General features: G+C 50.0%; 1 protein-coding gene across 1 annotated transcript in view; it reads right to left on the reverse strand.

The window, feature by feature from the left end:
* Nucleotides 1-24,868, reverse strand: part of Pepd (peptidase D) — a 132,988-nt gene that overhangs the window by 73,330 nt on the left and 34,790 nt on the right. Inside the window, exons 7-8 of the mRNA XM_032893865.1 lie at nt 16,356-16,400; nt 1,404-1,479 (exon numbers count right to left, since the gene is read on the reverse strand). Of these exons, the coding sequence (XP_032749756.1) occupies nt 1,404-1,479; nt 16,356-16,400 (121 nt within the window). The remainder of the gene's footprint in view (nt 1-1,403; nt 1,480-16,355; nt 16,401-24,868) is intronic.

Here is a 24,868-nt window from a genome sequence, read left to right on the forward strand (position 1 = left end):
AGCTTTGAGATAGCCTGGGCTATAGTGAGCTCAAGACCATCCTGGGATATATAGCAAGATGTTGTCTTTAAGAACAAAAAGAAAGAAAAGAAAAAAATGGCTGAATGATTAAAGAATGCCTGCGGCTCACTCATGAGGACTGGAGTTTGGGTCCCAGCACTCACACTGGGCTCACAACTGTCTGGAACTCCAGCTCCAAAGGATTCAATGCCCTCTTCTGGCCTCCAGGGGTAGTGCACTCACATATACATATACAGACACACATGAAAATGCACACAGACACAAATAAACAATAATTTCAATTAAAAGAAAAATGACGGTGGTGTGGTTTGAAACAGAATGGCTTCATATAATCATAGATTTGAATGTTTGGTCCCCAGGGAGTGGCAATTTGAAAGGATTAGGAGGTATGGCCTTGTCAGAGGAAGTGTGCCGCTGGGGTAGGCTCTGAGGTTACAGAAGTCCAAGCCAAGCCCAGTCTCATTCTTCCTGCTGTCTACAGATCTGGATGCAGAACTCTCAACTTCTCCAGCATCAATCACACCTGCCTGCGTGCCGTCATGCTCCTGCCATGAAGACAATGGACTGAGCCTCTGAAACTGTAAGCCAGCCCCAATTAAATGCTTTCTTTTATAAGAGTTGCCGTGGTCATGATGTCCCTTCACAGCTACAGAGCACCAAGACAGGCAGCAGTAGGAGTTGGAATTACAGTTACAGATGGAAGATGCTTTAACAGGCGCTGGGAAGTCCAGGATGTCAGGGAAGTCCTTGCTCTCTTGGAAGTGGGGCCATTTAGTTAGACAGTTCGCGAGGACTGGGATCATGGCCCTCATGAAGGTGGGAAGGTGGGTACCTTAGGATGAAAAGAGGGAGCAGAGAGTTTCCATCTGTGCCCTGCATCCACAGGTAGAGAGAGAGAGAGAGAGAGAGAGAGAGAGAGAGAGAGAGAGAGAGAGAGAGAGAGAAAGAGAGAGAGAGAGGACTCTCCCACCTTTGCACCTTCATTTTCCATGTGCATTCATCTTCCTTACAGTTCTCACCCTGCCTAAAGCCATGTCCCCACAGACTGGTGTGTTTGAACAGTCGGGCTCCAGTGGGGGGTGCTGCTTGGTGGAGACGGTGGCACCTTTAGGAGGGGAGGCCTAGCTGGGGGAAGCCGGGTGCTGGGGAGCTGGCACTGAGGGCTGCAGCCCAGCCAGCCACACTTCCGCCCCAGTCTCTTTGCTTCTTGGTGGGCTGAGGTATGAGTAATCTCTGCATGCTCCTGCCTCCAAGGAGCCGCCCGTCACTCCACCATGACAGAGTGTAAGCCAGAACAAATCCCTCCTCTCTGAGGTCACTTCCTGTCAGGCGCTAGATCACAGCCATTTGCGAAGTCACTAATGTACTACTGCCCAACTCACCTCACGGTGGGCCTCACTGGAGATCCGATTTGTGTAGCGCAAAACCTCCAGCTCCATGTCTGTCTTGAACACTCGGCTGCAGAGAAGAGAAAGACAGGGCCAACTCAGTGATCTGGCAGGGCTGAGAAGACTTCCCCAGGGAGACTGATCACCGCCCCTGGGGACTAGGCCAGAGAAGCCCAACACCCACAGCAACACGTAGTCCCGAGCTATCTAGAAAAAGACCTGGGGTCAGGGGAATGGAGCAGCCGCCCCATGTCCTAGTACCAGCCACAGCAGACAGCCTACAGCAGTGATGGCCTTGGTGGCCATACACACCCTGCCTGCTTGAGCCCCAGTTTCCTTATTCACAGAAGCAGAATAGAATCTAATGGCAGATGGCTTGGGCCTTACACTGAGGAGAACTCCTGGCCTCCCAGGGATCTGCCCTATTGGCTGAAGGTGGCTGTAGTGGTTTGAAGAAAAATGGCCCCTATAGGTCCACAGGGAGTGGCACTTTTAGGAAGTGTGACCTCATTGGAGTAGCTGTGATCTTGTTAGAGAAAGTGCATCACTAGGAGATAGGCTTTTAGGTCTCAGAAGCTCAAGCCCGGACCTAGTGGCTCTGCCTGCTGCCTTCGGATTAAGAGTCTGCTGTACACTGCCATGCTCCCCACCACAATGATAACGGACTTAACCTCTGAAAACGAGCCAGCCCCAATTAAATGTTGTCCTTTATAAGAGCTGCCATGGACATGGTGTCTCTTCACAGCAATGGAAACCCTAACGACGATAGTACCCCTTGTGTCCTCCCCAGTTCTAGCCCCTGGGACAGCCCAAGTGTACCATGTGGCTCAGGCCTTTGACCGAGACAGGGTTGGGTGGTAAGAGACAAAGGGAATGGTGGGTCTCTCTACCCTGTGTGCAGGAACAGACATGGAAAACTGATGGTCTGCGGAGAGCAGGATTCTTGGGGAGCATGAGGATAGAGGTGCTGATGAAGTGTCAGCAGGGGACCCTAGGAGTCTCCTACAACCTAGAGGTGTCTGGAGGGCATCACAGCCAAGCTCCGTACCCAGAAGACTGAGCCAGTCTCATCCCTAAGTAAGACTTGTGCAAAAGGAGCAATGCTTACTCCCTCCTCCACCCATCTGCAGTGACTAACACCAAGTCCATGGAACATCGGGCAGAGACTGACGGGAGACCCACCACACCCCAGGTGGGGTTCAGATACCCAACTCTTGGGTATCCTCATCTGCAAAGTGGAGATGATGGCAGTGTTCACCCAAAGGGATAAGACAAGGTCTCAGTTTTTAGCCCAGGCTGGCCTTGGCTCTCTACAATGTGTGTGCCCAGCAAAGTCCTGGCACTTTGAAGGGAGCAGTGCCAGGCAGCTAGGAGAGCTGTGTCTGGCCCATGAGGAGAGAGTAAAGCTTGGAGCTGTTGGCTGACCCACACTGCTTGCCTTGAAGCCTTAGACAAGCTGTCTTAATCTGCAACAAAATAGAATATCCATCCCGTGGTCTCACTTATGTAGGTCCCGTGAATGGCAACAGATATTGGCTGCTTTGCCCTAACTCACCTCCTCACCAAGGCGCTCATTTCTCAAGAGCTGAGACAACTGGTAGCCAGCCAGTTCTCTCCGTACGTCATTAGGATGTTACTAGTGGGACCAACTCAGGTACAGATGTGTCTGCAGCCCAGCCAGGCCTGCTTCTCAGGGAATGCAGCCTGTAAAGGCATCTTCATTCCCATTTTGCAGTCAGGCAAACTGAGTCTTAGCCAAAACAATATCAAAGGCAGGCTGCATGGCCCACTGTGCTTCAACGGCTCCCCTGTCCTTAACACTCCACACAAAACCAGAACTCTACACCCAAACTACTGATCAAATCCAATAGCAGAGGGCCACGGTCAACCATTCAAAAGCTCAGGGATGAGAGAAATAGTTCCAGGCATAGGCCAGCCAAAAAAAGGTAATGAATGGGTATAATGGGATAGCTTTAAGATTTATTTTTATTATTTTTAAATCCTCAGAATGTCCATGTGTGGGTTTGTGCATGTGTCACTGCAGACGGAGACCAGTAACGGATGCTGGATCCACCTGGCTGGAGTCACGGGTAGATGTGAACCACCACGTGGCTGCCGGGAACTCAGGTCCTCTGCAAGAGTAGGACGCATCCTTGACCACTGAGCCATCTCTCCACATCTCCCCTGGGATATGTTTAGGAGGTGGCATTGGTCTGGAAGTGTAATTAAAAGCAGCAGAAGGTGAAGCGGCCAGCAAGTCAAGGAAATAAACTGTAAAAACCCGTGTTCAAAGTATGTGGCTTTGAGAACACCCATGAGAATCGGATGGGTTCATTTCCACACAGACACGCGGGATACTTAAGAATGCTCAATGATGTGGTAGATGAGGCGTGAAGTCCTCCTATCCATAAGAGAGGAAAAAGGCGAATGAATCTCAGGACTAAATAGGAGCTGCAGTGACTTGCCAGGCATCGAGGCCAGGGCACACATCTCCTTCCTGTGCAAGGGGGAGCTGGAGTCTCATGGTAGATTTAGCATCCTGAGCAGGGGAGGCCAAATCAGAACTGTTTGCACCTAATGGAGTGCAGTAAGTAACGTGTGCCACCTGTGATGGCTCATATGCTGCACACAGGGCCGGGAGGTCCGACTTCCAGTCAGTGGGAGACATGGATGTGAAGGGGCCCACGAAATGCTCCAACACAAATCCAGAAGCTAGAATGCTCTACCACCCTTCTTGGAGGTCAGGGCTGCCATCCGGACCTTAGCTGTCCCTGTAGAGGGCCTTCCCTCAGCTATGCTGGATGTCTCAGGGATTTTGTTACAGGGGCATTGATCATTGGTAAGAAACTGTCACTATATCCAGGGAACACACTGAATGTGTTGAGGACAACTAGGGGATTCCTGTTTATAATTGTTTTCTAACTTAAAAAAATAGACTTCCTCATTAACGTGTTTTACAGACCTATTTGTGTGTGTGTATATGTGCCTGAGCATATGTCTGTGCCTCACATGTGTGCACATGCCTGTGGAACCCTGGCGATGGTGTTGGACCTCCTGGATCTGGAGTTACAGGCGCTTACACCTGACATGGGTGCTAGGAACTGAGCCCAGGTTTTCAGTAAGAACAAGGTTTGGGGGTTTGTATTGCTGAGATAGAACACTGGGACCAGAAGCAATGTGGGGAGGGAAGGGTTTATTTCATCTTACCGCTTGAACTCCAGCATCCAGAGAACTCAAGGTAGGAACCTGGAGGCAGGAGTTAATGCACAGGCCATAAAGGTGAGCTGCTTACTGGCTTGCTCCCCATGGCTTGCTCAGCCTGCTTTCTTATAACACCCAGGACCACCAGCCCAGGGATGGCACCACCCACAGTGACCTATCCCACATGAATCGCCAATTTTAAAAATGTACCACATGCTTGATCACAGGGCCAGAGATTTTCTTTCTCAATTGAATTTCCCTCTTCTAAAATGACTCTGGCTAGTGTCAAGATGACATAAAATTAGCCAGCATGAGTAGCAGCAAGTGCCCTTTATGGCTGAGCCATCTCTCCAGCCCCTCCCTATTAGTGTAAATGTATCATTTACATGGACACGTAGACTTTATGGGTTAGTAAAATACATGCGCATGCGTGCACCCTCGCACGCGCATACACACACACACACACACACACACACACACACACACACACACACACACACACGGGAGGTTTCTCTCTCAGCCCTGGCTGTCCTGGAACTCAGTCTGTGGATCAGGCTGGCCTTGAACTCATAGAAATATGCCTGCCTCTACCTCTGCATCCCAAGTGCTGGGATTAATGGCGTGCGCCACCACCTCCCAGTGCATTTCCATTTTTTAATGATCCTAACAGTATTATTACCTCAGGCATAATTTTTTCCTCTTTTCTTTTGAAACAGAGTCGTTCTATGTAGACTCTGCTGGCCTTCAATTCTTTATGTATCCCAGGCTAGCTTTGAACTTGCAATCTCCTTGACTCTGGTCCTAAAGTGCTATGGTCACAGGTATGTACTAGCATGTGTAGCTATATATCATTCCTTTCTATTAAAAACATTCAAAACTCCTCCCCAGTAGCTAGTTCCAATATTCAACTAATTGGTAGCAATCACATCTACTCAACTGCACCCCTGTGCCTCTCAGCCACTCTCTCCATCTTTCCACACATTCCTTCCACGCTCTGGTTACATTTTTTAACTTTTAAAAGTATACAAATGCTGCTTTTACCCTAAAAAGGGGTTTTTATTTTCCAAAAAAGATATACCAAAGGGGTATAAAATATGGAGTAATTCTTTGTGGTCCTGGGAATGGGCCCAAGGGCCTCCTGTGGGTTAGGTGTCTACTGCAGAGCCGCATGCAAGCTGGAGGTCTGCAGCTGGCGGTTATGTAAGGGGAAAAAAATCTCTTTGCTTTGCTACTAGAGGCCTGCGCTGTGGAAGGCTGGATGGTGATGTTAGGACAGGAAGGCGCTGTCTCCGGGGAACATTCCTAACATGGGCATGGACCACAACCATAGCAATGTCGATGCAAACCCAATTTTACAGCTTTTTCATTTTTATTTTTACCTTTTACAGTTACCTCCTCACTCCCAAAACATGGAAGAGTTACTGCTCAATAAAGAGCAGATGAAATGGTAAGAATCCTGACCCCCAAAACCCAAAACACTGTGAAACAAGTTGGCAGTGAGGACAGCGGCGGGGACAGCAGTGTGCGGTGTGGGAGGTGATGTGGGGTCCTGCAGCCTCAGCCTGCTAGCAGGAGGAAGACGGTGCAGAAAGTGTGCAGAACAGGCCGTGAGCAATCCCTTGTGTGGCAACTGGCAAAGGGAACCCAGGGAAGAGCAAAGGAACCACAGCACTAAAAGCGTCCTGTGAGGGATGGGGGCAGGATGGAGAGCAGGATTTGATCACAGTCCCTACACTATTTTGCATTATGGGAACCTCTCTCTTTTTTTTAATATGATTTATTAGCATACATTAATTATACAAAATAATGGGTTTCATTTTGACCTTTTTGTACTTTTTTTTATAGTAGTGCAGGCCAGCCTTGAACTCATGAATCTCTGGTTGACTTAGCCTCCTAGGTGACCAGATCCAAAGAATGTTCGTCATGCCTAGTTTTATTTATGCATGTGTGTAATGTGCTTTGACATGCTGACTTTTCCACATTCCTTTCCTGCCCTCATGCTGAACCACCTCATCTTCCTAAATAGTCTCCCTTACACACACACACACACACACACACACACACACACACACACACACACAGTTTTAATCTAAAATCTACACGAGGGGGGAATGTGTGGTGTGATATTTCCCTTTCTGAGCCTTGCCTACTGCACGTAACATCACGTAACATGATGGTCTCTAGTTCCATCAATTTTCCTGCAAATGACAATGTTTCACTGCAGTGACCCAAACTCCTAAGTGTGCATACATCAGGTTTCTTTTCTCAGCTGTTGGTGGGCTAATTCTATGTCACGGCTGTTGTGAAAGGTACAGCAATAAACACGGGTGCACAAGTGTGTCTGTAGTATTCCGACTGTAGCATTCTCTTTGGGGAGAATTTACTGGGGGTGGTACAGCTAGATTATATGGTAGTTCTATTTGAGTTTTTGAGGAACCTCCATACTGACTCCCATAGGAGCTTTACAAGTTTACATTCCCACCAATGGAGATGGCCTATAGAGGGGCAGAAAAACCACCTGGCAAAGGATTACTACCCAGAATATTCTTTAAAAAAAAAAAAATAGAAAATAAAATCAAGACTGAAAGGACAAATGGCTCAATCAATAAATGGGCAAATGCATGTTCTGAAAGGAGGTAATACAAAATGGTCATAAGCACGTGAGAAAACCCTTCAGCAACCTCTGCCATCAGGGAAATGCAGTAGGATTCCACCTCACTCCGCCAGAATGGCTATCTATCAAGAAAGCCAGCCGAGTTTTCTGACAAGGTACACATACTGCTCGGACAACACTTTTAAACCTTTAATGGGGGCGCCCATGGTAAATGTGCATTCACCTTGCTAGTAAGGATGTGCCGACCTGACATTCCCAGTTAGGAAGTTAAAAATGTCCCTCTCTCAAAACCTGGAGACTCAGGAGACAGAAAAGGCAATTATAACATAGTGTCATGGGAAGGACTGGGTTCTGCAGGAGGAGATGACGGAAAGGATCCAGACTCCTCCCAATGCACCCAGGGGGAGTCCTCCCACAGCAAGACCTGCAGACTGGGCAGAGGAGACTGGAGAACAGGCTGAGGGTCCTTTGCACATTGTTTAATGGCCAGTTCAGCTCCTTTGCAGAAGGCTGGGCACCTCACTGTTCCCTCTAAACAAGCAACAATCAGGCACCTTCAAGATCAGCCAGTTGGAGAGGCCAGTCAGCACCCTCCAGTCAGCGCCTGTGTTTCTGCCCAGGGAGACCTGTGAGTCACCCACCTGTCCTCTGCTACCCACAAGAGAGAGCCAGGGGGAGGAACAGGAGGGCTCTGGCTGCTGTGAACTCAGTCATTTCTCAGACTCATCAGAAGCAGCCAGCCCTCAGGACAGCACTGAAGCAGCTGTGTCTCCATGATGCCCTACATCTGGGTCAGCAAGCCACTCGTTACCATGAAATGAGGAAGGCCCTGCAGCATGCTACTGCCTTCCACAGACTTTACAGCCTTCCTTCAGAGTGAGGTGGGCAGAACAATCCCAGCCTAGGAGACTGCTCCCAGATAGACACCCTTTCTTTCCTGAAGCCCAGCTGCACTGTCGGAGGGACCTCTGATTCCACAACAGGGACCAGAATGCTTGCTGGTATTTCCCCTATCCCCACCCCTGAGGGGCAGGTCCGGAAAAAAGGTGGGACTCAGAGAAGCAGCCCCAGGTAACTGGACGTCCACAATTACAAGCAGGATAACCTTGTGACTGCTGCATCTCACTCCTTACTCCCCCTTCACAGACTGCAGGCATCTCATGGTTGCCGTGATGAGTGAAGCCACAACTAAATCGGACATAGGTGTCTCTGGCTTGTGGCCCTTCTACTTGGCTGAGACCGTCACCATTGTTCCTGCTTGTATGTCACACTCCCTCAGGCTGTGTCCACCCATCCACAGGGCCCCACCTTGTTTGCTGCTGAGTTCAGGGCAGAGCACAGGACCAGGAAGGGCAGTTGGCAGGGAAGCTGCAGCCACCTGCCTCACCTGCTTACTGTCTGGTCCTCATCTCTGGGGAAGCATTCAGAAGAGGTAGACTCTGAGCTTCTTCCTCCCTACTCTACCTCTCTGCACAGGCTCCTTTCAGCAGATGAACAACAAAACACCAAGCTAGGGGGCGGGCCACTCTGCCTCTCCTTCCACAGTTGCCAAGTTTTGTGCTTCCAGACACGTATTCCCCTTTCTCCTGTTGATGGCTCACTGCTCTACCTGCCAAGTCCTTTATCCTCTTCGTTTTTGTTTTTTTATGAGGCAAGATCTTACTCTACAGTTCAAGGTGACCTTAAATTTATCATGTAGCCCAGGCTAGCTTTGAACTCTAGATCTTCCTGACTTGGCAGGAGTTTGGGGCTATGGGCATGCACCACACCAGCTGCCCACATGCCTCTCACTGCAGCTCTAGGGCCACTGTAACTGGACTCCCTTGCAGCAAAACGTCCTGCACTCACTCCACTCTCTTGCAGCTAAGCTCCTCAAAAGCATCTTCTTCATTCGCTCCAAACCTCCCCTCCTCTCCTCCCTCTGCCTTCTGGCTATTCTGTACCCTCACCCAACTGTCCTCTCACCTGCTCCTGGAACCTAGGGCTCACTAGTGGATGCGCGCACGGCCCATCCGTTTTTGCCCTCCTGGCCCTCACTTTGCCCTCTCTACCCGCCCCCAGTCTCTGGCATAGGCCTCTGGAATTGATCTCCCGTTGAAGGTCCCCAGTACCTAGGACCTAGCATGCAAAAATTCCCACCGTGTTCTGGTCTCTACAACCCTCCTGCTGATCAAGGCAGATACCTGGCACCTCTCCCTCTGGTCCACTGGTAGCCCACATTCAACCCATGGCTCCAGGCTGCCCCTCACAGGCAGAACTTCCCCAGACTCTCCCTTTGTCTATCTCCAGCCCTGCCTGCTTCTCGTAGCACCTGGGGTCATGGTAAGGCAGGGCAACACTCTGACTTCTGGCTTCCAGTAACCTTAGGTATCCTCTAGATGAGGGAAAATACACGATTCTGCTTCCCACCCACAACCTGCATGCACAGTCTCCCCCACAGCCTCCTTCCTCCTCTCTCTGCCCTTTCATCTGGCTCACTGGCCCCCAGATACCAGAAAACAGCGTTTTCAAGGTTGGAGAGGGCCCCCCCCACCTTTGGTCCCTGAATGAATGCACTGAAAATCTAAGTGTCTTTCAAAAGGCTGAGTGGATCAGAAAGAGCAGGGAGCCACAGGGACAGACATCTGTGGCTGGGAGCAGAGCCGAGGAGTGTGTGCTCACGACCACTGGAGAAGACAGACAGACAGAGAGGCAGCACACAGGCTGGACAGCTCACTCTCAGGAAAAAGAGAGGTGGCAGGCATAAACATGCAGCTGTACTCCCAGGATCTAAGAGGCTTGGGCAGGAGGAGCATGAATTTGGAGCTAGCCTGGGCTGCACAGGGGTTGGAGGGGGAGTGGGGCAGAGTCACTGCCTTCCTAGTTCTAGCCAGGCACTACCTCTTCAGTCCCAATAAGAACAGGAGGAGTCCAGCAGCACAGCCTTCTGGCAACTGCTGCTGGGCCATAGAGAAGAGGCCCAGAGCACTTACTCCCCACTGGAGCCCTTATTCATCCCTGGAGGAGACCCAGGTTAGAGCCCTTGTCACCTTCACTCCCTCCCCACACTCATTCCTGGGCTCTCCCTACAGTGGCCTACCATTCCCATGGCGAGAGAAAGAAGAACAGACCCACAGAATGCTCTCCCAGGCAGAAACTATGCTCATGTGTAGCCAGTGGGGCTGGAGACTCAGCCCTGCCATTAGATCTCTAGCTGGTTTATCCTGGGAAACTTAAAAAAAAAAAAAAATGTAGCTGGAGTAGTGAACCATCCTATAGCCCCAGCATTCAGGAGTCTGGGGCAGGGAAGTGGAATCTGAGGGCAGTCTGAGCTACCTGGAGTTTTGAAAAACAAATAGACAAAACCAAAACCAAACAAAGAAAAGCAGAACGTAGGCAAATTATCCTTGAAAGGCAGAACTCAGATGCCTGGTTGGTCCCCTCCGACTTAATTATGTAGCCCCTGGGTGCTCTTGGTCTGTGGGTTTTCCTAGATGCCAGGGAGACAGGGCCTGTCCTACCTGGTTTGTTAATTCCAAACCACAAGCCCAGATACTACAGACAACACTTGGTCTGTTCAGCAGGTTGCACGGCTTCTCTGTAGGTGATGAGGTCACTTCTACTATGTCTCAGCAAGCAAAGGGGGTTCTCTGTGCTCTGTAGGTTACTGAACCCAAGGGAAGGATTCTGATCTGTCCAAGGAAGTATGAGATGGCTACTGAAAATATATCATCCACCCACCAGTTTGGTATCACCATGGGAGGTCAAAGCCACCTCCTATGGGCAGAAACCAAGGAGCAGGGCTCAGGGTAGAACAACATGAGCTCCTTATGAAGCTGGGGCAGGGCGGTAGGCAGCTCTAGTTCTCAGATGGGTACAGGTGATGTGTGCTGGGAGACGTGGGTGCTGCTTGGCCTTTGAGTGATGGCCATTATACTCAGGGGGCTGCTCCAACGACAGACAGGAGCAAACCAGGGCTGGAACTTGAGCACTCAGGAAGTAGAGGCAGGAGGATCATGAGTCTGAAGCCAGCCTGGGCATAGCAAAAACCCAATGGCTGGATATGAAGCTCGGTAGTTAGAGTAGCTGTGCACACACATACATGTGCCCCCTCTCCCATACACACAGAGGCACTAACGTGTGTGAGAAGATGAGGATCGCAGGCCTCACTCTGGAGCCAGAAACCAGAGTCTCCGCCATAGGCCTGAAATGACAGAAACTACACTAGGCAGAGAGTTCTTTGTGCAACAATCTTTTTCTTCCCCTTAAATATTCACAGGTCACAAAACTGCCTCTAGGTATTAAACCCAGGATTAAGACATCAATTAACTGAGGTCTGAATGCAGCACTGATTAAAATAGTAGCAAGACAGGATGAAGTATTTCCCAGATCAGTCTCTAAGCATCAAGGTGCCAGCTTGTTGAATAAAATCCATTTAAAGGGCCAGGAACTCCATCGCTCTCAAAGCTCTCCCAGAGCACAGGCAATGTCTCTGCGGTAGCCAGGTGGGCAAGAGTTCAAAACCAAAGAACTCCCTAGGCCCTGCCCCCAACATCCCCTCCACACTGGAGACTGAGTGTAAGAAGAAAACCACACAGTAATGGAGGGGCAAGAAAGGGCTGCATGGAGTTACATATCCTTGGAGGCTCTACCAGAAGTCCATAAATAAACCAGAGCCAAGCTCGGCCCCTAGAGAGGTTATGGGGACAGGCGGGTGTCGGGGGAAGTCCACTCTATAACCGAAACAGGGCCTGATTGTGCATGCCACGGTGCAGACAGAGCAGGTACTCAGGGTTTTGCAGACTCCTCATTTGGGCGTCTCTGCAAACTTGGAGCAGGAGGAAGCTTGGCGTCTCTGCTCTTGTTCTGGGTCAGACTCCTATTCAAGGCCACACACTGTTAGCGACTGCAGGAGTGTTTGTCTAAAATCTGATTGTCTAGAATGAAACCTGACCTATTTCATTCAGTCCTCAAGGCTGAGAGCCTAAAGAGTAACTAAGATATTTAGATTCAAGGGAGCAGGAAGCTCAAGTTTCCAATGTGGGCTACATAGTGACACTTGGTCTCAAAAACAAAACTACAGGTAACTAAGGTAAGGTCCTGTGAGCTTTACAACATCCTACTCTGACCCCCGTGCTGGTTGTTTCTGCCAACTTGACATAAACCTACACATACCTGGGTAAAGGAAATTTTAACGGAGAAACTGTCTCCATAAGGTTGGTTTGTAAACAAGTCTTGGGGTATTGCTTTCACTGATGACTGACGCGGAAGGGCCCAGCCCACTGTGGGTGATGCAGTCCCTAAGCAGGTGGACCTGGGTTACATAACAAAGCAAACGGAGCAAGTCACGGGAGCAAGCCATGTAAGCAGCATTCTTCCATGATCTGCTTCAGTTCCTGCCCTGGCTTCCCTCAGTGATGGGCTATGCTGTGGAAGTGTGGCCAAGTCCACTCTTGCCTCCCCAGGTTACCTTGGTCATGGGGTTTTATCGAAGCAGTAAAAGACACTTTAGTATCTCCAATTACTGTTCTGAACCTGCAGTCACTTCGCATTCCGGGAACAGCAGCCTCTCATACCGGCAAATGGGGGAAAGTACCTCAAAGACTGACAAAACTTCGAAAGGAAGTGTCTCCTCTCCCCCAAAACAGGGACAGACATCTCATGAGGCGCAGACAGTAAGACTTTCTGGAGTCACCCGCAGAACCACAAGCTGACCCAGACTGTTCAACTGTGCAGATTTCTCTGTCCTGCCCTGCCCACCAATGGCTGAGCCTCTTGCTCTCCACCATCCCAATACAGCCATGGTGACTATGCCCCTTTCCACTTGGCTTCTGAGGTCGGTGACCAGACCTCATTCGTTGGGTCAGGTGCCTGGCACGGGACTCTGGGAACAGTGACAACTCCCCCATCCCGTCTCCCGCCTTCTGGTGTGTAGGAACCAAGTTCTCTCTCTGCCTTGGGAATCCCCCATCACTACGTGAAGCGTGCCAGGACTGCTCGGCGCACGACAGGCGGCAGCACTTCCCGTAGGCCAAGAATCTAGGTCATTGTGTTTTTTTAATTCTGGACACATTTTTAAATTTGGGATTTGGTACCCACAATGTTGGGTCGGGTGCACCTCTGTCCTGAAGCCCTCTCTCTGCACCTTACCTCCTGTGCTGGCTGCCGGCAGGGGAGTAGAAGTAGCCACATTACCCACAGCCTGCGTTTTAATGCATGCAGGCCACTCTCACTCCGCGTAATTAACAGTTCTAAAACTGGCCTCTGACTCAGAGGAGCGAGCGCGGTCTCACTTAGAACCCGGGGAGAAGCACAGAAGTCGAGGACGCACTCACTCTTCCACGATGCTGTGCCCCGGCGTGGAGCTGTGGGGCGGGGTGAAGGCATCTTCCTTTATTTCCTACCCTACCTCCAGATCAATTTCATCCTCTACAAAACAGCAGAGCCGGGGCCCAGGCTGAATTATGGCAGTGCCGTGCCTGCTCTTAGTAAGTTTCAACTTCTGACCTGTGCGTTCCAGCCGCCAACACTGAAGCACAGGCACAGAAATGTGCAGTTTATGATCTTGTGTTTGTGGGAAAGTACAATTACGGAGGAATTTACAGGAAATCACAAAAGGCGCTGCCTGAGAGGGTGCAAAACAATAAAACAGTCACACAAAGAAAATGAATGCTACCCAAAACCAAACCCCAAGAAAAAAAAAAACCTGAGAGCGCCAGCTCCCCATGTGGAAAGAGGCTGCCCTCTGCCTCCCAATCAGACTGGTCCTGAAAGGGCCCCACACGCCCCAGGATGCTAACCTGGGCCTGGGGTGTTGTGTGGATGCCGGGGGACACCTTCTTACACAGCCCCTGCTCTCAGCCCTGTGGTACCTGACCCGAGACCTACTCCGAGGACTGCAGTCAGCTGGCCTTGCAGAGGGGCTAGGAGTGAGCTGAGGAGGCTGGCACAGGGTGAGCTGAGGAGGCTGGCACAGGGGCAGGTCCCGGACTCCAGAGTGCTCTGCTGAGCTACAAGAGGCTGTGGAAGACTGTGGAGCCAACAGCTTGGACTCCTCCTGGCTTTTCCTTGGGTGAGTCGCTAACTCTGTGCCTCAGTTTCCTTATCTGTAGCATGGGGATAACTAGAGAAGCTGCCTTACACACGACAACAGCAAGCTCTTTAAGCAGAGAGGCAGGCGAGTGCTCATTAGCGCGGGCCTCACAGGCAGAGTCCTGGTAGGGCCAGCGTTACTAAGACAGCCAGCAACTGACTTCCGTCAGTGTACCAGCCACCTGCTTGGCAAATCCCTCCGTTCTCACTGTACGTTGGGTCTGACCACAGCTGCCTCACAGACAGCAACAGAGACAGAAGGTCAGAGGTCTTGGAAGAGACAGAGACTGGGGCTAGACTATGCCTGAGGGGACAGTCTCCCCTGGGCAGACACTGTCCACGGGGCTGAGAGGGAGAGAACTGGCAGCCTGGGCATTCGAGACCTGGGGGAGCTGAGAGTGGCTCGATGTGCCTACAACCCCAGCATCTGGGATGAAAAGGTAGGAGCTTGAGACCAACCGCCACCGTGGTCACCACCGCCGCCGCCACCACCACCAAACATGTAAGCAAAACCCAGGAACTCTCAGAGATGTACCACCAAGTGGTAATTTAATATCACAGGAAGTCCACTGCTTTGGGAGATGAAGGGTCCGCCGCTGTCGCACCCAGAGCCCCTCCTTGGGCTCTGGCAAGGAGGGCAATAATTGTGGCTATGATGGATCTGCCAAGATCAACTGTATCACTGCAGAGACCGGGCCCTGTGCTATTAAAACACACCCCTGAGGCGGCAAGGACAATGTGACATTTCTGAAATTGTTCTACTGCCATCAAATGCCAAATAAGTCCTTTTTGCTGCTCGCTTTAATAAAGCTGAGAGGTATGCTTATGAACGCAGACTCCACCTCGGAGCCTTGCAAATGTCACTGGAATTAAAGTGAACCTGCTCGAAAGTGACGAACTAATGGCTTGTCCCTCAGGGAGATGCTGGAGCTCACAAGCCAGCTGTGGTCTCCAACACAGTCCCCACTGTAATGACCCCAGGGGAAAGTCACGGTGCAGGAGATGGTGGACACGGGCCAGTTCCCAGTACTCGGGGCTTGTCCTGCTGAGTGAACTACAGAGGCAGCCCTTGGTTCCTTGACACAAACAAGAAGAGGTGCCATGAACCTGAAGGACACAGTCTCCATCCCCAGAGTGCGGCTGTACCTGGCAGTGGGCCACAGCCACCGCCAACGCCTGTCAGCAGCTCTTGGATCTCTACCTGTCTCCCAGAGGCGCCTGCCTCTGACTCAATACATGGATAAATCTCAGATCTGTTGCTCTCGGTTTTGTCAGTCTCCATGGCCCCCTGGCTGTCACCCTGCTGTTTCCATGGTCACCAAGCTCTTGGAGCGGCACTGGTTCCCACTCCTGCCTCTAGCTGAGACTCCAGTTAGAGGTTAAAATAGGTTTGGGGAATACAAATGTGATCTGTACTCTCCTAAGTCCTTCAAAAGTTTCCTGGGCCTTTTTTTTTTTTTCCCTCTGAGGAGAAAGCTGAAAAAGCTGACAAGCAAAGATGTCCCTCAGGTCACCCAGGATCCACTTCCCTGGCTTCAAAGAGCCACCCAAGGCCACCGCCCTTTTCCCTGATGTCCTTGAACAGGGATTCCTTAGCCCTTGATCCTTGACCCCACCTCATCTTGGGCCAGCCTCACCGCTGTTGTATTTAGGACACAGTAGTCCCATGGTTTTCAACCAGGCTGGAAAGTGTCAGCCACACACTCAGGCCCAGAAGTGAGAAGCCTTCTGCCTGCCTCCCCATGGAGTCTGAGCCAGCGCAGGCTCTGCCGAGGCTCTCTCCTACCTCCACAGTAAGTGAAGCCACTCAACAAAGAAAAACTGTTCTGCCACCATCAAAGAGCAGCTCCGTGGCCTGGGAAGAAAAGTGACGGCACACAGAAGCCTACCCCAGGCTGAGAAGTTTCACCTCAAAGCCACCGACAAAGCAGCTGTGCTGTATTTAAGAGCTGTCTAGGGAAGAGTCGCAGGCACTCAGAGCACGGACTGTGGAAGGAACTGTCTCCTCCTCCACGAGCTGAGTGCAATTAGCAAGAGGTAGGCGCAAGCCATGCACTCACCATTCCACGATCTCTGGGTGAAGAATGGTGTTGTTGACAGTGAACCTGGAAAGAGAAGGCACACCAATGGCGTTAGATGCATGGCCTATCACGTCCCAGCTAGAAGCATCTCGTCAACACAAACATGCCATGACGAAGAGTGTCCCCCACCTTTGAAATTCCTGGCTCCCTGGCCCAGGAAAAGCTACTGTGTCCTCCCTCATTCAGGCCTGGAGGCCTGGGCTGCCACCTCTAAGCTTGGTCAGTTGGAGGGCAAGCACTCTGACTGTAAAACACCCACTCCTTCTTCCCCAAGAGGCAGACTCTTTATCTAGTGCATTAACACACAACAGGAGTACCAGAAATCGGGGAGAAAGAAAAATATTTGGAGGAAGCGAGTGAATGTTTCACTAATTTGACGAAAACCACAACTCTACACATCCTTTTAAGAGAACAAATCCATCTTATGTGCATGGGTATTTTGCCTGCATGTATTATCTTTGCCCCACGTGCGTGCCTATCGGTCTGCAGAGGTCAGAAGACAGTGCTGGATCCCCTACATCACAGACAGCTGTGAGCCACCATGTGGATGCTGGGAGTCGAACCTAGGTCCTCTGGAAGAGCAGCCAGCGACCTTAACCACTGAGCCATCTCTCCAGCCCCTTAAAGCTCCATAGTCTCTAAGTAGCACAAATCTGAAGACTTGCCACAGCCAAACCGCCAGACAGCAGTGCATGGGCCCGGGTCCTGGACTCACAATGGGTGGGTTTAGGTCTTTTCAGTCTTCTGACTGTGGTGTGATGAGGGGATCCACACCTGAGAGGTTCAACCTTCACTTTCTAACCTTACAAAAGGCTGACTGAGATATAGCACATCGATCAATGAAGGAGCTTCTACATCTTGCAAGCATCGAGAAGCACTCAATTCAGCACCCACACGGGGTGTGCTCCTGGTTCGCTCTCATCAGGGGCCAATTTTGCAACTACGCCAACCAGAGGGTGATGGGATAATGTATACCGGATTGAAAGAAACAAACAAAAAAAAATTTGAGAACCCAAAGTTCCAAAAAAGATAAGCTTCAAAAATGAAGGGAAAGGGTCCCACTCTGACCTATGATCCCGACAATGGAAGAGGCACCACTAGGGTTCATCAGGTGTGAATGTCTCTCAGTTCAGAGGTCCGGATGGGTAAGACTGCTGTGAGTCTGACTGTCAGACACAGGATTTAGCCTGATAGAAACCTGGTGCCAGAAATCAGAGTCACAGGAAGCCTCTGTGGATCTGGAGCCACAGTAATCGGTGAGATCTGAAATGACCCGAACTGCCAGCTCTCCCACCCAAAGTAGCTTATGCTACCCCAAAGGGTGCCGCTGACAACTGTGTCGGTGGTCACTCCGTCACTGCCAAGAGCACACCTAGCCAGCTTGGACTCGGGGCTTCCTGGGTTTCCACAGCTTCTGAGAGGACTCTGACTCCACATCATTGCTGATGGAGCAGTCTCTATTGAGTGTGGCAAGATGTCTGACTGCGGTTCTTGACCTATGCAGTGCCCCAAGTGCTTACAGCTGTGGATCACCCACCCCACTCTGGAGCACTCAGACTGTGCCTTCATGGAGGACAATGAGGCCATAGATGACCTCCAACGCTCAACCTAAACCAGTCTCAGTCGCCCCATCCCTCACACCGCCTCCTCTAACACAGCTATTTTGCTCTTCCAAAGGGCCTCAGACATGAACCTGACAGCGTTCTAGACCAACTTTTTGGCCTACCCTTTTGTCTCCCTCCCCTTGGCCACCTATGCCCCAGTCATCTCTGCAGAGAAGGCCTGCCATAAGGACTGTTGATGGTAAGGATTAACCAAGCTGCTCCAATTGAGCCTCCCAATCTGATGGAAAAGTGTGATCCCCAGCACAGCCAAGTGTATGTCCTGCTGCCTCCTGTATTGTGGAAATGTGCTACACAGGGATGTGAATGCTGCCATTACTGCCATCAAGACCAAGAACAGCCTTTGTGGACTGGTGTCTAGCCCAGGGGCCTCAGGGTTGTTATCATTTACTTGCCTCCCAGTGTGGTGCTTAGGCATCTGGCCAAGGTACAGCATGGTATGTGCCATGAGTATTCTGAGCAACATGGCTGCTGTTGTTGAGGGCTGGGCCTGTATAGACCACAAGTTTGACTTGATGTATGCTAAGGGGGCTTTTATACATTGGTATCAGGGTAAGGACACGGAAGAGGTAAGTTCTCTGAGGCCAGAGGATATGGTTGTCCTAGAGAAAAATCACAAAGTAGTAGGCATCAATTCCTACAAAGACAGGGATGCAGAAAAAGAACAGACAGCTGCTTGGAGTGTGTTCACTATGGATATGGCAAAATCCTTCCAAAACAGACAGTCTCCTTGTATTGTTAAGAACATGAAGGAAAATTAAAATTCCACAGACAAACAAAATATGAGGGAATCACTGCTAGCAAACTTACCCCACAAAGAATTTCTTCAGACTGAACTGGCACTACAGTGATGTGAGCCAAATGAAGAAACAGGCACTGACGGGCTAGGGAGATGGCTCAGGGGTAAAGGCATTTGCTGTAGGAGTGGTTACCTGAGACCTGCTCAAGCTTATTCCTGGGACCCACATTGTGGAAGAGAACCAACTCTTGCAAGTTGTCCGCAGACCTCAACATGTACACCATGAATGTGTGTGTGCGCGCACGCGCACACACACACACACACACACACACACACACACACACACACACACGTAAATGTAAAAAAGTGAGGGGTTTTTTGTTTGTTTGTTTGTTTGTTTTTTTAAAAGGCAGTGTTTGGTGCTAAAGAATGCCTAGGGGTTAAGATTGTGTATTGCTCTTCCAGAAGAAAGGAATTTAATTCCCAGTACCCATTTTGGGTGACTCATAGCTTCCTGTAATTCCAGTTCCAGGGGATCTAATGCTCTCTTCTGGCCTCTGCAGGCACTGAACACACATGTATACGCTCACACAGACATACATATCAATATGAAGAAAAATAAATCTTGAGAGGGGTGGGCACTAGTAAAGATGACCATATGGTCAAATATGGAGACAGTGGAAATGTAGCTTTTGCTTATAACTCCTGAAAAATTACCAACAGACATATGCACACATACACATGTGAATGTGCATGCACACATACATGTGTACACACACACACACACACACACACACACACACACACTGACAAGAGAAAGAAGCCAGATGCAAATGCCCACAAATGACCTGACATCAAGCATCAGGTGAACAGAAAGACAGAGGCGGTTAGGGACTGTGTAGGGTGAGGGGCCTGGAGAAACAGCACTGCCTTCTTTGGGGTGATAAAAATGCTCCCAAACTGATAATGACGGGTGGTTATACAACTCAGTGAGCATACCGACAACCCTGTTGACGAGAACCAACAGAAGCCTTGGGTAAGCCCTTGACCCTCTGGATCCTATGATCTCTCCATGGAGACTCAGGAAGAGCTATGAGCTCCTGATGTCACACAACTCTCCTGGAGTTTGAACTGATCCAATGCCATGGTTGTAGGGCCACTTACTTTAATCAAGGAACGGGGTGGTCAGGAAAAGGGGTAGAGTAATTTTAATTCAGAACGTGGCTGCTCTGGCAAGAGATTACATCCAAAGATTGTACAGAGTCTAGAAGCTTCCAGGACTAGGCCTAGATCAGCAGATGGAGGCAATGAGCCTTGAAGGAGAAAATTAAATCGGGCAAATAAAAGATACTTTTACAAAAAGGTACCAGCTTTCTTAGAAGCTCCATCTCTGAAGCTTTGAAGATTCTGAAGTACACAAACAAGCTTCTTGGTTCTAAATCAACTTAAATACTTTAGAGCCAGAATGGGGCTGGAGCGATGGCTCAGTGGTTAAGTCACTCGCTGCTCTTACGGAGGGCCTGGGTTCAGTTCCCAGCACCTATAAACACACAATCATTTGTGCTTGGGATCCAGGGCTCTCTTCTGGCCTCTGAGGGCACTGCTTGCACGTGGTACACAGACATACATGCAAACAAACATTCACAGACATAAAATAAAAATAAACAAATCTACGAACAAGAGAGTCAGTCCTACCTGTGGTGTATCAAAGAGATTAGAGACAGCCAATGTGGCCCAGAACAAAGACCAGAGCAGCAGTTCACATAAAGCAAGACTCTCCCATCTTGCCAACTGTCACTATGACCTTGGAGAAAGCACTGGCCTAGCTACTCAACAGCTGGCTGCATCTCATTTCACATAATACGCAACACACACGCACATGCAGAAGGAGAAACGGGGTTAATATGATGGCATGCAGACACAGCTGCAGAAACACACACATACAAAGACAGCAGACTGGACAGAAGACATACAGACGTGCGCATAAGAGACACCAGAGACTCACACAAATGGACAGAGATGTCACCTATGTTCTAGGAAGGACACATTCCTAGACCCCCACAATGGGTGCCTGAGGACACAGCACTGAACATTGGGGATACCATGGTTCTCTCACCAAGCATGAAGAGTATGGTAAAATTTAATTTATAAATTAGGCACAGTAGGAAGCTAGTAATAAGTAATAATAAAATAGAACAATTACAACATGCTATAGTAAAATTGCATCACTAGACTCGTGCTTTGAAAAAAATTAATTATTAAGTATAAGAAAGGCTATCTAAACACAAGTACTGGGATACCACGTGGCTGATTTGATAAAAGAGATGGCTACTGAGAAACTAATGGGTGAGTGTGCCATGGATAATTTGTGACTCGAGTAAATGATACAAGTTGGGATGATGCTTTGAAGAACAGCGTGAACTCATGAACTGGACATGCATGGTAATGCATACAACCTCAGTCATGCAGGGGGCTGGAGTAAGAGGGCAAGCAAGCCTGGACTACAAAGTGAGACCCTATCTCAAAACTGCAGGGTGTGAGTGAGGGCTGGGAACAGAGTTCAGTGGTGGGACATGTGCTTTGGAGTGCCTGGCCTGTGCCTAACATTCCCATCCCTTCCCGTGTCTGTACCCCTGAGCCTCCTTTGCCTGGGCCTCACCTCCCACTCTCTCGCCTCACTGTACAGTTTTCAGGGGCTCCTCTGCTGGGACTGGAGCCCTCAAAGGGGGTTCTACCTTGAATGCTACTAAGTACTGACTTGGGTTCCTTATGAGTTACACATTTCTAGAATTCTCCAGGTAATGCTTTCAGATTGTGGTTGACTGAGATGGTAAAAGTCAAAACTGCAAAGGAGGGATTATTGTACTTGCCCAGATACCGAAAGACACTTGCAGCACATGCACTTACGAGGTACAAGGTCATCCATACATGTACACATATCCAGACAGCCAGCACACACACACACACATAAAGATCCACAACCACATAAATAAGGACACACAGACACAAATGACACACATAGACCAAGGCATAAGCACAGAGACACACAGAATTCCACACAGAGAAACTCAGACACTCACAGAAGAGTTCGAAGGACTATGGATGGGCTCAACTCTTAAGTAATGACATTCTGCTATTCCACACTGTGGCCTGGGTACTAGTATCTCTTCCGATGATAAGAATCTATTCATTATGCAAAGACAACAAAACCCTACCATGTCTGTGGGGGTGAGAGGATACCCTAGGAGTGGAAGGTAGAAACTGGAAGAGTGAACAGGGCAGGCTAGCCTCTGAGGCAGGCCTCTCTCACCCTACACCACGGGCCTGGAGTTTCTAATCCACTAAAGGACATGCATGTGCACACACGCACACACACACACACACACACACACACACACACACACACACACACACTTCCTAACAGGGCGTTGGGGAAGGTTGTCCCTTCATGGAGATTTCCATGGGCCATAATTTGAAGCTCAATCCTAAATATTAACTTGATGTGCAAGTTAACCGTTACCCAAAAGTCATGGTCCCCAAACCACAAATTGGCATTTTGCTGTAAATCGTCAAGTTTTAATAATGTCCCTCTAACTTCCTAGGTTTTAAAATTCACATCGTTGAATATTAATATCCTTGCATTAGCCAAGTCCCAAATTCAGCATTTCATATTTAACTGCTTATTTAAATGGAATTAATTTGTAACCAATTGTCTTCAAATATGCAAGGCAATTTAACTAAATGCCAAAAGATAAGAAATATGCTTGTTCTCAATAGCCAGCTGATGTGGAATAAGGACCATATTTCTCTCTCAGATGACGGCGTGAAACGGCGGACTCTGTAATTGGCTGTCTCCACCCAGAATTCATACACACAGGTCCTGCCCGACTGGAAGGGCGATGGTCTGGTACAGGGACACATCCCCACTATCTCTCTTTCTCTGATGGATGGGTGGCTCTCAGCTTAGGCCACAGGCCCATTTCATAGAGCCTTCGTGGTCCGCTTCCCTACTTCAGGAAACTCTGCCCTGAGATCTACTTCCTCAGGCACTAACGAAGATGCATGGCTCCTGGCTTGGTCATGTACTGGAGACGAGTTTGCTTTGAGGGGCTCTGGGCGCCGGTGTCCAGAAGGCAGGTCTCAAGTCCTCTTCGCTGCAGGTCTGCCCTCCCTATCTCTGCTTCTCCCAGCTCCAGCCTACAGAGCAGCCCTTGTACCCTCAGCAGAGCCTGGCCATGGGAACCTGACCCCTGCTCCCATCCACCATAGGCCTAGCAGAGTCTATGGAGAGGTCTTCTTCTAAATGTTCCTGGAATGTGTGTCTGATGCAACAGGCCTAACGAGGCACCTTAGGCTGGGCAAGATCTCTCGCTCAACACAACATCACAATGTAATCAGAAGACTTAGTCTCTCGGAAGCCCAGTGGCCTATGGCTCCAGCAAGATCTCTCTGACATCTGTCTATCAGCTCCCTCGCCTCCACCTCCCTCTTCTCTGCTCCTCTACTGTCCCCACCACACTCTGACCTGGTGCACACCCTGCTGTGGCTCTGGTCTGAGGCTAAGGCTCCACACATATGGGACAGTACACCACAGTGGTAATTCTATGAAGCCACAAACCAACTAACGACCTGGCTGGACCACAGCTCAGAGGGTCTGGAATGGGTAGGCTATTGAGGCCATTGCCAGCCCCTCTTCATGCGGGCCAAGGGGAGAAGGCAGCCTGGGAGGTCCTCAGTACAGACAGACAGGGCTAAATCTATGTATCAGTCTAGGTAGAACAGAGATCCAAAATGGAGGCATTTCCGAGACATTTAAAGGGGCCAAAAGCAAACGTCCCAGGAATGTGGAGCTTCATCTGGGCAGTGAAAGGTGACTGGGGACAGATCAGTTACACACTGGAAACTAGGACAACAGAAAGATTCATCTTGCTTAGGAAAAAGGCTATTATTAACCAGCAACCAGCAGGAGACTCTCGGCAGGCAGGTAAGTGCAGTCCTGTGTCATGGTGGCCCTTGAGGACAAGGTTTCTCCCCAGCTTGGCACCAAGTCCTGAGGTGTTTGCAGCCTAGAGCCCAAGAACACGGACATGGCTTTTAACAGGAAGGAACTCGGGACACTTGAGCCGATGGCCGGGACCCCAAGTGAGTGTTCACTGATAGTATGGTAGGACACCTGATGATGGCTCTTGTCCTAGCATAGAACACCAGGAAATTACACAAAGGATGACAGAGTGAGAGGTGAGGCCCAGAGAGGAGGAGAGTGAGGGACAAACTGACCTTGGACCAACGATGGGTCCCACATACAGATATTCCAAAGCAGAGGTGAGGAGTCAGACTCTAGCTATCACATACATGCAGAAACAAAGCCAGCCCACACCCAGCATGGAGAGCTGGCCCCAGCCCAGCTCAGCTGCCATAGGCCTGGGGAGGACCATAGTAGTCCCCTACCATATATATACATCCCATGAGTGAGACAAACTGTGGAAGACAGTTCCTCGGTCTCAGGAAAAGGGTTCCATGCTGGACATGTTGGTACACACCTGTAATGGGAGACCTGTGAGTTCCAGGCCTGCCTAGGCTGTAGAGCAAGATCTTGTCTCAAAAACAAAACCAGAAAGATGAGTCCCAAGATGTCAACTCGGTGGAGAACTGCAGGGTACAAGCTCATTGGAGTCCTGAGAAGGCCTGAGAAGACTCAGGGGAGGAGCAGGGGCAGAGGCTGGGATCTGCTCAGAGGAGAGCAAGGTTGGAGTTTACAGCCCAGAGTCCTCTCAGTGAGGCAGGATAAGGCTTCCACTTCTGGTTCCCAGTGGCCACTGATGGCCTTTCCCGGTAAACCTTCCCAGTGTAGCAGAGATTGGCCTTAGCAGCTTCACTCCAGGACCTCATCAGTCACATAATCCACGGGATCCCATTCTAGGAGAAACTCAGCATCCTCTATGGCAGAGACAGATGCCACAGCTTATACCCATGCATGAATCTGGCCACTGACCATGCTGGCTTCACTTGGCTACAGCACAGATGGGGAGACCAAGGCTCATGGGTAACAGATTTGAGCAGGATCTGTAGCAGGCAGCCAGCTACTGTGCAGGCTCTGGCCACAGACCGTCTCCTTTGGTCCCCACCACCCA

This window comes from Rattus rattus, chromosome 2, assembly GCF_011064425.1.
Source record: "Rattus rattus isolate New Zealand chromosome 2, Rrattus_CSIRO_v1, whole genome shotgun sequence".
Classification (NCBI taxonomy): Eukaryota; Metazoa; Chordata; class Mammalia; order Rodentia; family Muridae; genus Rattus; species Rattus rattus.